Genomic DNA, 12,879 nt, shown 5'->3' with positions numbered 1-12,879 from the left:
CGTCAAATTAAAACGCACTTATACATAAAAGAAAAAAATTTTCATAAACAACTCAAGTGTTATTTTACAGCATCGCATGAAGAATGGTCATTGCAGCTACTTGTGCAGAAACTGGCGAGAAAACTTGTTCAAACCTCCGTGATAGTTCCCACCAAACCGGTATAACTACATTCGAGGGACCAGTTGCCTCTCAGTTGCCTCGCGATGACCGTGCCCGACAGTTGGGTGGCCTCGGGAGTCGTGCTGCTGGTCCTCCTCGCAGCCGCCTGGTATGTGCGGTATGTCCGCTGGGGTCGCTGCCGCCGCCTGATGGCCAGGATACCAGGACCTCCCGGGGTCCCTGTCCTCGGCAACCTGCTGGATCTACTCCACTACAGGGAGGATATCATGGATGCATTTCAAGTGTACCACGAACGCTATGGCTCCGTGGTTAAGGCCTGGATCGGCCCTTACTACGGTGTCTCTGTGACAGATCCCAGAGACATCGCTGTCATACTCAATGGCCGGAATATATTGTCCAAGCCAATTATATATAAACCATTTACCATGGTTTTAGGTGATTCGCTTCTTGCTGCAGACAAGGAAACATGGAAAAAGTTTCGAAAAATTATGGCCCCGACACTTTCCATTCAGGTAATTAACGATTACATCAGTACGTTCAACGAGAAGTGTCAGGCGATGACTTACCAACTAGAAATCCATTCTCAAAATCTGCCATTCGATGTGGTCAATTATACTATAAAATGTTTTTTGGAAATGGTCACAGAGACTACTATGGGCGTGCCAATGAATAATGAAGGTATGAACCAAAAGCATTTTCTCACAAATTTACCAAAAATAGTAGACATTTTAACTTATTTGATTGTCAGCCCATGGTTTTGGTCCACAGCCACTTTTAAGTTCACCCAGTTATATCAAACTCTTATGTCATTACTCAGACCCGTGAGAGATTTTGTGGCCCTAATTGTGAAGCAGAAGACCAGTTCATATAGTTACACAAGTGAGGAAGTAATAAGTTATGAAGAGAGTGACACAAATACTTCTAAGCAGCGGCAAGGGTTTCTGGACCACATGGTAGCGACCTTGTCTAAGAAACCAGGGCTATTCACTGTACAGCAAATGATAGACCAAGCTTTATTAATCGTAGCAGCTGCTACAGATACTTCTGGCTACACAGTGGCACACACACTCATGTTGTTGGGCTTACACCAGGATGTGCAAGAGAAAGTATTTAAAGAACAGGAAGATATCTTCGGAAAAGACATTAACCGTCCAGTTACCGTCAATGATCTGAATCAGATGGTGTATTTGGAGCAAGTAATTAATGAATCCCAAAGACTATATCCAACAGTTCCCTTTGTTGGAAGGCTTTTGGACGACGAGATCAGTATTGATGGTTACATTTTACCTCCAGGAGCAATCGTTATTATTCCTATTTTCCTTGTGCACAAAGATCCAGCCTATTACCCAGACCCTCATGTGTTTGATCCAGAGAGGTTCAACAAAGAAAACGGCGCCAGTCGCCCAGCGTGTTCGTTTATTCCGTTTTCTTCTGGACGCAGGATGTGTCTGGGCAGGAGCTACGCCTACATGGCGATGAAGACCATGCTGTCGGTGATGCTGAGGAGATTCAAGATATTGGAATATGGTTCCAGAGAAGACATGGACACTTTTAAATTTAATTTTTTCCTCAAGCTTGTGAATGGTTACAATATCAAAATTGGCCCGAGAAATTTTTAATCAAACTAATTATCGAAAAAGTGATTGAAATATAATATATATAATTTTTTATATGTTACGACCCTCACACCTATCATACCTCCGATACAAATCAGAGGAAAGACGTTGTGAAACATGCTGTGGCATGTTGGCTCAGTTTCGTACAACTCGAAGCACGACAGGCTATTAGGACATATTTCCAGCGTGTTGGATAGGGGCAGTATCCCAACAGCCGGAGCTCTGTGTGATCGGGAGGCTAGGCGACTGTCGTCGTCGAGGAAGGAACATCGGGGCTCGGTGTGCGTCACCAGGGGTTGTGGGCCAGCAGTCTGCGAAGGAAGTTGGCTGAAGGGCGAGTCGCAGCCCGAGCATCGTGTGCAAGAGTCGCCGGCCGCGCACCAGAGAAGCAGGTGAGCGAGCAGTTAGGACCTGTTAGTGCGACGAACAGTGCGTGGTGGGCGTCGTCGCGACCGACACACAGCCTGTTCCGGTGGCGAGTAAACTAGTGGTTCAAAATAGTACACATCTGGATTTCCAAGGCTTAGGAAGTATAGTTGCACTGAACAATAGTTGGAATTCCACGGAAACAATATTTTCCCCCTCATGAAAGATTGAATATGGAGTAGTACTATTATAGAAATTTTCTTTATTTTAATTTGAATTGGCACGTATGAACTTAGTTGAATTCCTAATAGCGTAAAGTATTGACGTCGACCCAGAGGCCACCCTAGCTCCTACAGGCCGTTATGGCGCGTCACCGCCTTCTTCTGTGCGCGGGCGTGTGCGGGAGCCAGTGGTGCCACCTTCAATAAATCAGTGTCCCTCCGACGTAGTTTTTTTTATGTATATTTTCTTTTCTTTCAGCAGGACATAATTTTTATTGTAAAAACTATAATATCATCCATCATGTATAATTTAAATTAGAAGGGTAAATAACATGTATTTTAATATGCACGGGGTGAACAAGTCGCGGGTTCCCGTCCACGAGGACGTCAGATGCTGCACGAGACGCGCGCGGGGAGGGGGTCGGCGCGAGCAGAGGAGGCAGTCGCGTCTGGAGAACCGCGGAGGAGAGACGTGTCGGCCGCGAGCTCTCGCCAAGACGAGTGAAACGGGTGAGCATAGAGGCCTCCGGGCTTAACGTCAGTGACGCGGGGAATAGATCAGCAACAGTCTTCGAGTCGTGTCAGGCAGTTCGAAACTATGGAGATTAGTATGTAAACTATTGCCAAGGGGTCGCCTTATTGTAAATAGTTTAGTTTTCTTTTTATTAGTGTTTCATAATTTTTTCCTTTCCTCTTGTATGTATATATATATATATATATCTTTATTCGCTTGTATAGTCATGCATTGCCTAGGATAAAATAGTACCATTGTGTCATGGACGAGACCTCGCCATTTTAATGGGACATTTCAGAAACTGTGTCCGCAGGTAGTGCTTGCCTGAATTCGCTATAGGACAGGAAATCAAAGCCCTGCCGGTTTGGGACAAACGCCATCGGTTAGCGCCGCGACGCCGGCGCCTACTACTTCCCATAGGCGGCCGTGTAAGGGGAAATTCTCGTGTAGTCAGGCCTCACCTAAGAACGGTCGTAGGCGGGAACTGCGATAGCCCCGTGCCAGTGCAAATAGTGGCCAATAAAAAGAGTGAGTGCCACGAAACCCTATGTAGTTTCATTATTAGCAGGCTAGATCCTCTTAACTGCCACGCGGCCCGAAACCCACCCCCAACTGAGCTAGCCCAAGAACCTACACAACCAATAAGGGGATCAGCCCGCTCGACGACAAGTGGCCCCCAACTAGGTGGCAACGCATTCTCAAACTTTCAAATTTTCAAAACTTTCAATTTTTTTTAAAAACTTTCAAACTTTCGAAATTTTGTCTCAAAGGGCGTAATTTGGCAAAGTGCGGGTTGCCAAGAACACGGACAAAGTGGGCGGAAAGGACATCACGGACATTATATGGACTGGAGTAGCGTGCGACGTAGCGCGAGTTGCGTCACGCGAACGGCGCGGGAGCTGCCTGGCGCGGCGGAGCGGCGGAAGCAGGCGGAAGGAGCGGCGCGGGAAAGAGATAAGGAGACGCATCCACGCCGGGATCAGGTTCACGCGGGAGAGAGATAAGGCGGCGCGACCCACGCCGGGCTCGAATTCGCGCGGTATCGCGCTGCGGCTTATCGCGCGCCGAGAGGCGAGTTCGCCGACCGAGCCGAGAAGGATCGGATAACCAAGTGAAGCCGGGTGACGACCGGAAAAATGGAGGGACCGGATGAGACAAAGGCGAGGGTGATGGACACGTGTGTGGGGTGTGGACTTCCGTTCAGGGGGAGACACGGACAGGACCTTTCGTGCGAATGCCCATGGGGACTAGCGGACGTGAAGAGTAGCGGGGAGAGTAATGACAGACAATCGGGGAGTCATTTACCGGGTCACCGCGACGAGGGCGTTAGAGAGCCCATAGGTCATGGTCATCCGAGTATAGTGATGCGAGTGGTCGAGGTGGCTAGCCCATTACCGGAGTTTGCGGGAGAACCGCACGAAGATCCGAGTGCGTTTGTAGCCGCGTGTGTGGACAGGCTTAGGGGAGTGCCACGAAGGGACTGGGTGACGAGAGTGTGTGGCCAGTTACGGGGCCGGGCGGCGAAATGGTGGACGGACACGGGGGACTATCTATCCGAGTGGGGAGAATTCGAGCGAGCACTAGAGAGGCGGTTCAACGGACCACTGGCACGAGCCGAGTGTCAGCGACAACTTTACAGTGTACCACAGGCCGCAGGGGAGAGCGCCGAATCATTTATCTATAGGAAGGTGCGGTTGCACCGGCGAGTGGGGCCGGAGAGAACAGTGAGCGAGGTCATGCCCGTAATATGCGAACAGTTGTTGCCGTCGCTACGCCCTTTTCTGCGACGGGCCGTGGACCTAGAGGTATCCGAGTTCGTGGAGCTGGCCCGGGAGACTGAAATGGACTTGGCAGCAAGTAGGAGGGAACTCTGGGCAAGAGAGTCACGACGGGAGCCTAGGATGACACCAGTGATGTCACAAGAGACTGTGACACCCGAGGACGCAATGACATTGGTCCGATACAGGGGCGGGGCCACACCACAAGGGCAGAGGACGACAGGGGGACCCACACGGGAGACCAGAACACGGTCAGAGGAGCGGAGTACGAATCAGCGGACGAGTGACAACCGTCCACCCAGGTGTCAGTATTGCCGCAGCCCGGAGTATCACTGGCACGCGGAGTGTCCAACCAAGGCGGAGTTGTGGAGGAAGATGGAAAGGGAAGGACGCCATCCGGGAAACGGACAATAGGGGGCAGGGACAGAGTCGGCCACTGCCTCCTAGATACGAACCCGGACAACATGACAGAAAAGACCTCACCGAGCCCGAGAACGAGTCAGCCCAACGACGCCCGCCATGACACCAGCCACAGGGACGAGAGGAACACAGGGACGTCGCCCGCCAAAAGTGACAGCCCCACTGGGCAGCTCGGAAGAGACACGAGGGACCACGGGAACCGCAGCATGGACGCCACAGCAGACGGGGGAGCCAGTAGCAGTCCAACAGCAGGGGACAGGTCACCACCAGAGGAGCAGGGGGCTCCTCCAGCACAGCTGGGACAGCTGGGCACGGACCAGGCGGCGCTGCTCCGGGTGCCAGTGCTCCTGAACGGCCGTCCCGTCCACGCGTTGGTGGACACGGCGGCGACCCACTCTTTTGTCTCCGCCCACCTGGTGCCGGACGAGGACTTGGAGCCACACGAGGACGAGGTGCAACTGGCAACGGAGGGGACAAGCGCGTCCACGTCTGGACGCGCACAGGTAACCATCGGTGTTCGTGACTTATTCAGTCGGACTAGCGCCCTGGTGATGCGTGGACTGCGGGAGGAGTTGATCCTGGGCCTGCCTTGGCTGGTCCAGGAGGACGCCGCCATTGACATCAAGGACAGTAAGTTGCACGTGGGCCATCAGGGGCGCCGAACGCTGTACGGCGTGGGCCGGGCGGGCCCTGTTCCTCCCTCACCACAGATCCAGCTGGCAGACCTCACTCATGACGTGCCACCAAATTACACAGGGTTGTTCGAGGGCGTGTTGTCGCAGCAACCGTTAGTGTTCGCGGCCACAGACATGCTGCGGCGGACAACGGTGACGGAACATGCCATCCCTACAAAGCCACACAGTCCCATATACGTAAAGCCGCGGGAGTTTGGACTCAAAGACCGTCAGGTAGTGCAGGAACAGATAACCGAAATGCTCCAGAACGGAGTAATAGAAGCTAGTGAATCTCCGTACAATAGCCAAATCGTCATGGCTAAGAAGAAGGACGGGACCTTGAGGTTCTGTGTGAACTTCAAACCCGTGAACTCTGTCACCATACCCGCCCCACCACCACTGATAAACATTGCAGACGCGTTGGCAGGCTTGGGGGACGCCCGTATATTTACGTCACTTGATCTAAGGTCCGGGTATTGGCAAGTCCCCGTCAGGCAGGAAGACCGTCCTAAGACCGCGTTTACGGCCCCGGACGGACGCAGGTTTCAGTTCCGAGCCATGCCGTTCGGGCTGATGGACGCCCCCTCGACATTCCAGGCCATGATGGTCCGCGTCCTGGATGGGTTCGTGGGCGACTTCGTCACGGCCTATCTGGACGACGTGATCGTCTGGTCACGGACGTGGGAGGACCATGCGCATCACCTGGCATTGGTCCTCGAACGGCTGGCCAGACACGGGCTGACCTGCGCCCCGCACAAGTGCCATATCGGGGCAACGGAGATCAGATTCCTGGGGCATGTCGTCAGTGAGAAGGGGTGCCGCCCTCTCCCGGAGCACCTGGACCTGATCGCGTCCAAGGCGGCTCCACAGACGAGAAAACAGCTGCAAAGACTCATGGGGCTCCTGAACTGGCTGCGGTCCTTCATACCGGACTTCGCAGCGGTGACGGCCCCCATGACGGACTTGCTATCCCCCAAAACAAAATACAGGTGGACCGCGGAGGCCGACCGCGCCCTGGCTACTGTCAAGCGCTTGTTCAAGGACAGTCACACCCTCGCACGGCTGGTGCCGGGCGAACCCCTGTACCTACAAACGGACGCGAGTCAAGTAGGTATGGGGGCCGTGTTGTACCAGGTCGGACCCAATGGCGAGCGACGCGTGATGGAGTATTCCAGTGCCAAATTCGGGCCGGCCGCCCGGAACTACGATGTGAATGAACAGGAGTGCTTGGCAGTGGTGTGGGCTGTCAAGCGGTACCAACACCATCTGGAAGGGCGGGAGTTTACTCTTAGGACGGACAATCAGTGTTTAAAATGGTTGAACTCGATGCAAGGGAGGAAGAGTAAATTTACCCGGTGGGCTGTGACCCTCCAAAACTTTGCATTCACAGTGGAACACGTGCCAGGGAGGACTAACCAACTTGCCGATGAATTGTCACGACATCCTAACCCAGAGGACATCTTTGAGGACGAGGGCACGTGGGACGATCTGCTTCCTCCGTCAGGGCGCGCACCCGTCACGGGAGACCAGATGGGGCCCGCGGCATTGTACGCGGTAACACAGGAGGAACCAGTCACTGAACCCGAGGCAGTGGACACTCTCTCCCAGCTGATTAGCGCCGTGCAGCGGGTTCAGCGGGGGGACGACGTCTCGAAGGCCGCCGTGGAGGCGTGCGGGAACCAGGTGGTACCGGATCAGCGCTGCGTGGACGGGGTCCTGCAGACGCGGGTGCCGGGAGGTGGGGATGCTTGGCGAACTCACGCCCCGAAGGGGGCCCGCGCGGCCATACTGGGTTATTTCCATGACCACCAGCTAGCAGGCCACCCCGGGGCCGAACAAACCGCGGAGGCAATCAGGGTCTCCTTCCACTGGCCCGGCATGGGACACGATGTCCGGGAATACGTCCGACGCTGCCACACTTGCCAGCAGCGCAAGGCCCGGAGGACAGACGGCGAGGAGCAACAGCGACCTCGCCGCCCGCAACACCCATTCCACACACTAGCTCTAGATATCATGGGGCCCTATCCCCGCAGCAGCAAAGGCAAGCGCTTCCTTGTAGTACTAACAGACCTGTTTACCAGATGGGTCGAGGCCTATCCGGTCTCCAACGTCCGGTCGGGAACGTTGATAGCGCTGATCGACGGAGAGGTAGCCCCTCGCTTCGGGTACCCAGCGGTGCTCCTATCGGACAACGGATGTCAGTTCACGGGAGCCCGCTGGAAACAGGCCTGCAGAAGGTGGGGGGTGAGCCACCACACGACGCCGACGTATCACCCGAGGGCCAACCCAACCGAGAGACGGAACCAAGAGATAAAGGCTCAGCTCCGTCTCCGGTTGGGAGAGGACCATTCAAAATGGGATACCCATTTGCCGAACCTCTTATACTGTCTGAGGCGTCGTACGAGTGCCGCCACGGGTTACTCGCCGGCAGAGCTGGTCATGGGGCGGAACCTGGCGCTGCCAGGAGAATGCCGGGTAGAGGCGGCAGCCACAGAAGCCGGATGGGGCGAATGTCTCAATACCGAGCTGACCAGAATGCAGGAGAGGGCTAGGCGGAGACAGGAGGCCTATCTACAGCAGACGACACCACAGTCCACTAGACCCCCCCCTACTCTGAACCCCGGGGACCAAGTGTACGTCCGACAGCATCCTCTGTCGTCAAGGGCAAAGAACTTTTGTGCAGGTCTAGCCCCGAAATGGGCGGGCCCCAGGACCGTTCTGCGACAGGCGGGGGCCACATCGTACTTAATACGTACACCAAGCGGGAGGCCCGCAAAAATTCACAGAGACCAACTGCGCCTAGCCGCGGGGGAGAGACAAGCTCCAAGGGACACGGACAGGGGAGAGGGGTCTGCCTCTACACCAGTCACCGACGCAAACCAAGCCAGCCGTGACATGGACGGAAGGTGGGACGAGGACATGGCGGGACAGAAAGAACAAGGAGACGTGACAGAGACGCGACCGGCAGCCGACACAGGGGCAGCCATGAAAGGAACGGAGACAGGAGGGGCAGAAGAGAGCGTAATGGAACCAGCCAGGACATTTGGGGAACCAGACGAAACGACCGCCGACACAAACGTGATCCAGTTCATCACGGAACCGGACACGGACGGGGAGGACGAGGAGGGGAAAGACCCAGACACCCCTCTCTGGCCCCTCAATACGAGTCTGGCGGACTCGTCGTTCATTATGACCGTCACCGAACCAGACTCAGATACAGAACGGGGGGACACAGAGGGGATGGAGGAAGAACTGATGGGGGTCCTGACAGGTGAACCAGGATCTTCGGGGTGGTCTGCCATCCCAACCACGAGGATGGGGGGAAAGGGCAGGACATTAGACCCCAACTGTTCGCTCAGCCCCTCAATTTCCAGAAGCGAATCTGGGGAAAACTCCCGACCTAGGAGGATACGGCGGGTACCCACCTACTTACGGGAATTTCAGTGCAATAACCTACCAAAGGCAAGCCACCACACTAACACAGGATCCCGACTCAGTGTCATGAGTTTACTGCCACCCTTCGCGAGACACCCGCACACGATACACACCAGAGGCCAAGACACTTCCTACCCTCTCGTTTCTACGATCAACGAGTGCAACGGCAGATGCGATTAAGAGACGTTGACGCGCATAATGGCCTTGTGGGAGGGGGGGGCATTTGACGTCGACCCAGAGGCCACCCTAGCTCCTACAGGCCGTTATGGCGCGTCACCGCCTTCTTCTGTGCGCGGGCGTGTGCGGGAGCCAGTGGTGCCACCTTCAATAAATCAGTGTCCCTCCGACGTAGTTTTTTTTTATGTATATTTTCTTTTCTTTCAGCAGGACATAATTTTTATTGTAAAAACTATAATATCATCCATCATGTATAATTTAAATTAGAAGGGTAAATAACATGTATTTTAATATGCACGGGGTGAACAAGTCGCGGGTTCCCGTCCACGAGGACGTCAGATGCTGCACGAGACGCGCGCGGGGAGGGGGTCGGCGCGAGCAGAGGAGGCAGTCGCGTCTGGAGAACCGCGGAGGAGAGACGTGTCGGCCGCGAGCTCTCGCCAAGACGAGTGAAACGGGTGAACATAGAGGCCTCCGGGCTTAACGTCAGTGACGCGGGGAATAGATCAGCAACAGTCTTCGAGTCGTGTCAGGCAGTTCGAAACTATGGAGATTAGTATGTAAACTATTGCCAAGGGGTCGCCTTATTGTAAATAGTTTAGTTTTCTTTTTATTAGTGTTTCATAATTTTTTCCTTTCCTCTTGTATGTATATATATATATATCTTTATTCGCTTGTATAGTCATGCATTGCCTAGGATAAAATAGTACCATTGTGTCATGGACGAGACCTCGCCATTTTAATGGGACATTTCAGAAACTGTGTCCGCAGGTAGTGCTTGCCTGAATTCGCTATAGGACAGGAAATCAAAGCCCTGCCGGTTTGGGACAAACGCCATCGGTTAGCGCCGCGACGCCGGCGCCTACTACTTCCCATAGGCGGCCGTGTAAGGGGAAATTCTCGTGTAGTCAGGCCTCACCTAAGAACGGTCGTAGGCGGGAACTGCGATAGCCCCGTGCCAGTGCAAATAGTGGCCAATAAAAAGAGTGAGTGCCACGAAACCCTATGTAGTTTCATTATTAGCAGGCTAGATCCTCTTAACTGCCACGCGGCCCGAAACCCACCCCCAACTGAGCTAGCCCAAGAACCTACACAACCAATAAGGGGATCAGCCCGCTCGACGACAGTATACTCTAACTGATTGTTTGTGAAACTAGATTTTTATGACAGTGTTTGCTCAAAGCTTGATGATCTATTTTATAAGAATACGAAACTAACGTACTTGTTTACTAATATGATTATATACTACCGAAAATATGGACAGTCTTGGGCAACATAATGTGTTCACGCTATTATTTATCTTAATTTGTATTTGAGATTATTGTAAAATATGTTTTTTCTTATAAACGCCTACATGTCTCTGTCATGTACGATGTACCACCTGCCAATCCTATCGCGTGGGCATTTAGCGTACATACATTGCATTGAAGCATAAATCATCTATGCATACATGAAGTAATTTCCTTTGGATAAATTTTAAAAAAGTATTAAAACATCTTAACATCGCTGACAAATTAGACGGCAAGTAAAGCAAGAAAACTGTAAAACAAAATTTGGATGCTGTGCAAACTGAAGTTTTTAATTCGTAATTTTGTACAACAGGATCAAAACACTTCAATATGATGTTAAAATTGGTGCTTGATTTCTTATTAGGATGCATCTCAAATAAGGGATTGTAGCTGATACTGCGATGTATCAGGGTGATCACAAGATAAATAATGGCCTATTACTGATAAGATAACAAATCATTGTAAAAATTGATCGTAGGATGAATTAAGATAGTAGTAGAGAAAGGGGCTACTGCGCCAAGGTTCAGGGTGTGGAGCCTGTGGATCCTACCACCATCTTGGATTGTGACGTCACGGCGGCCATCTTGGACTCAACAATTTCTCAAAGTTCAAAAATGACTCAAAATGACTCAAAAAATCCTGTTTTGAGGAAAAATTTCTCGGTTTCTTCCTCAAAAATTCTAAAACTAGGATTTCGAAAATCCTCAGAGTCTTTTTGCATTAGAAAGAACTCAAAATCCTAAAAGAGGCTTAAACATCCATTTATACAGCCTCCGATAAGCCTCTGACGTCATCTAGGATTATGATGTCACCATTGCAATTTCCGTTATGTCTGCCATCTTTAAAACCTTTATTTATTATCCGATTTTAAAGAAAATTTTTTAAAATTTATAAAAAAATTCAATTAATAAAATTTTAATAAAAACTATTTAAAAACATACACCTACGACATTGAGCTCGGAGTCCTCGGTTCGAACCTGGTGAGGGCAAAAATAAAATAAAAATGGTGACCGATCCTTCCCGCACGGTGGCTGCTGGCAGACTGACCCCTACTACTTTTTTTTATAGCATATATATCATCAGGTAGTATGACATCAGGTCCGCCATATTGAAAATCCGTAAATTTCATGTTAAAAAATCGGGAATTTTTAAAAATCATTAAAAAATTAATTAATCAAATTAAATAATAAAAATCTTTAAAACCAGCGTTGCACTTTTCGTTACGACCACCATCTTGAAAATCTGTAATTTCAATGCTAGAAATTCGGGAAAAATTCAAAAATTCATCAAAAAATTTACTTATTAGAATACTGATTGATTAGATCGATTCCCGTCCTTGGTTCGAAACTGTTGAGAGCAAAAAAATATAAAAAAATGTTGATAGATCCTTCCTCCGTGGAAGCTACCTAGACTGACCTCACACCACCAATAACAAGGTATACATCGTCAGCTGGTATGACGCCATGTCCGCCATCTTGTCTTCGTCCGCTCTAGATTGCCATTTTGTTTTCGGCTCCTAGAGTATGCTGATGCCATGTTAGTGTAATTTTTACCCGCTAGAGTGCAGTAATCATTTATTATTACTCTGACACCCGCCAACTTATCATTTGGGTGTCATGTTGGTATTTTATAATTATTTAGCTAGAAATTCGGGAAAAATTCCAAAATTTATCAAAACAAAACATTAGTGCACATATTGAATCGATACTTGGTTCCATCTATGGACGAAGCTTAAAATAAATTTAAATGCCAGAAAAGTGTCAGGGTCAAGGAGTAAAACACCGCAAGTTATTTTACAAACATAATATTTATTACATAATTTAAGATTCTACTACAGGATCACTTGTGAAAGCCAGCAATCTTATAAACATTTAGCCCTGCATAGGGGTGAAACGACTAATTCTTAGCTCCAACATATCCAACTGCTCCAAATGCTCCAACAGATCCAACAGCTCCAAATGCTCCAAATGCTCAAAATGCTCCAACAGCTCCAAATGCTCCAATTGCTCCAACAGCTCCAAATGCTTTAAAAGATTCAATGCTCCAACAGCTCCAAATGCTCCAACAGCTCCAAATGCTCCAAAGGCTCCAACAGCTCCAACAGCTCCAAATGCTCCAACAGCTCCAAATGCTCCAAATGCTCCAACAGCTACAACAGCTCCAAATGCTCCAACAGCTCCAACTGCTCCAACAGCTCCAAATGCTCCAAATGCTCCAACAGCTCCAAATGCTACAAATGCTCCAACTGCTTCAAATGCTCCAAATGCT

At 50.8% G+C, this 12,879-nt stretch overlaps 1 protein-coding gene across 1 annotated transcript; it reads left to right on the top strand.

Annotated features, from left to right (window-relative positions):
* The first annotated feature begins 204 nt into the window (after positions 1–204).
* LOC134541367 (cytochrome P450 4C1-like) lies at positions 205–2,418 on the top strand. The gene has a single exon (XM_063384790.1). The coding sequence runs from the start codon at positions 205–207 to the stop codon at positions 1,738–1,740; it is 1,536 nt and encodes a 511-aa protein (XP_063240860.1). The 3' UTR covers positions 1,741–2,418.
* The last annotated feature ends 10,461 nt before the right edge of the window (positions 2,419–12,879 follow it).

This window comes from Bacillus rossius, chromosome 18 (assembly GCF_032445375.1).
Source record: "Bacillus rossius redtenbacheri isolate Brsri chromosome 18, Brsri_v3, whole genome shotgun sequence".
Taxonomy (NCBI): Eukaryota; Metazoa; Arthropoda; class Insecta; order Phasmatodea; family Bacillidae; genus Bacillus; species Bacillus rossius.
Note: the sequence above shows the minus strand (reverse complement) of the source record. Positions and strands in the feature narration are given on the sequence as shown.

Coding starts and splice junctions, on each gene's coding strand:
- LOC134541367 (XM_063384790.1), top strand. CDS start 205: ATGACCGTGCCCGACAGTTGGGTGGCCTCGGGAGTCGTGCTGCTGGTC.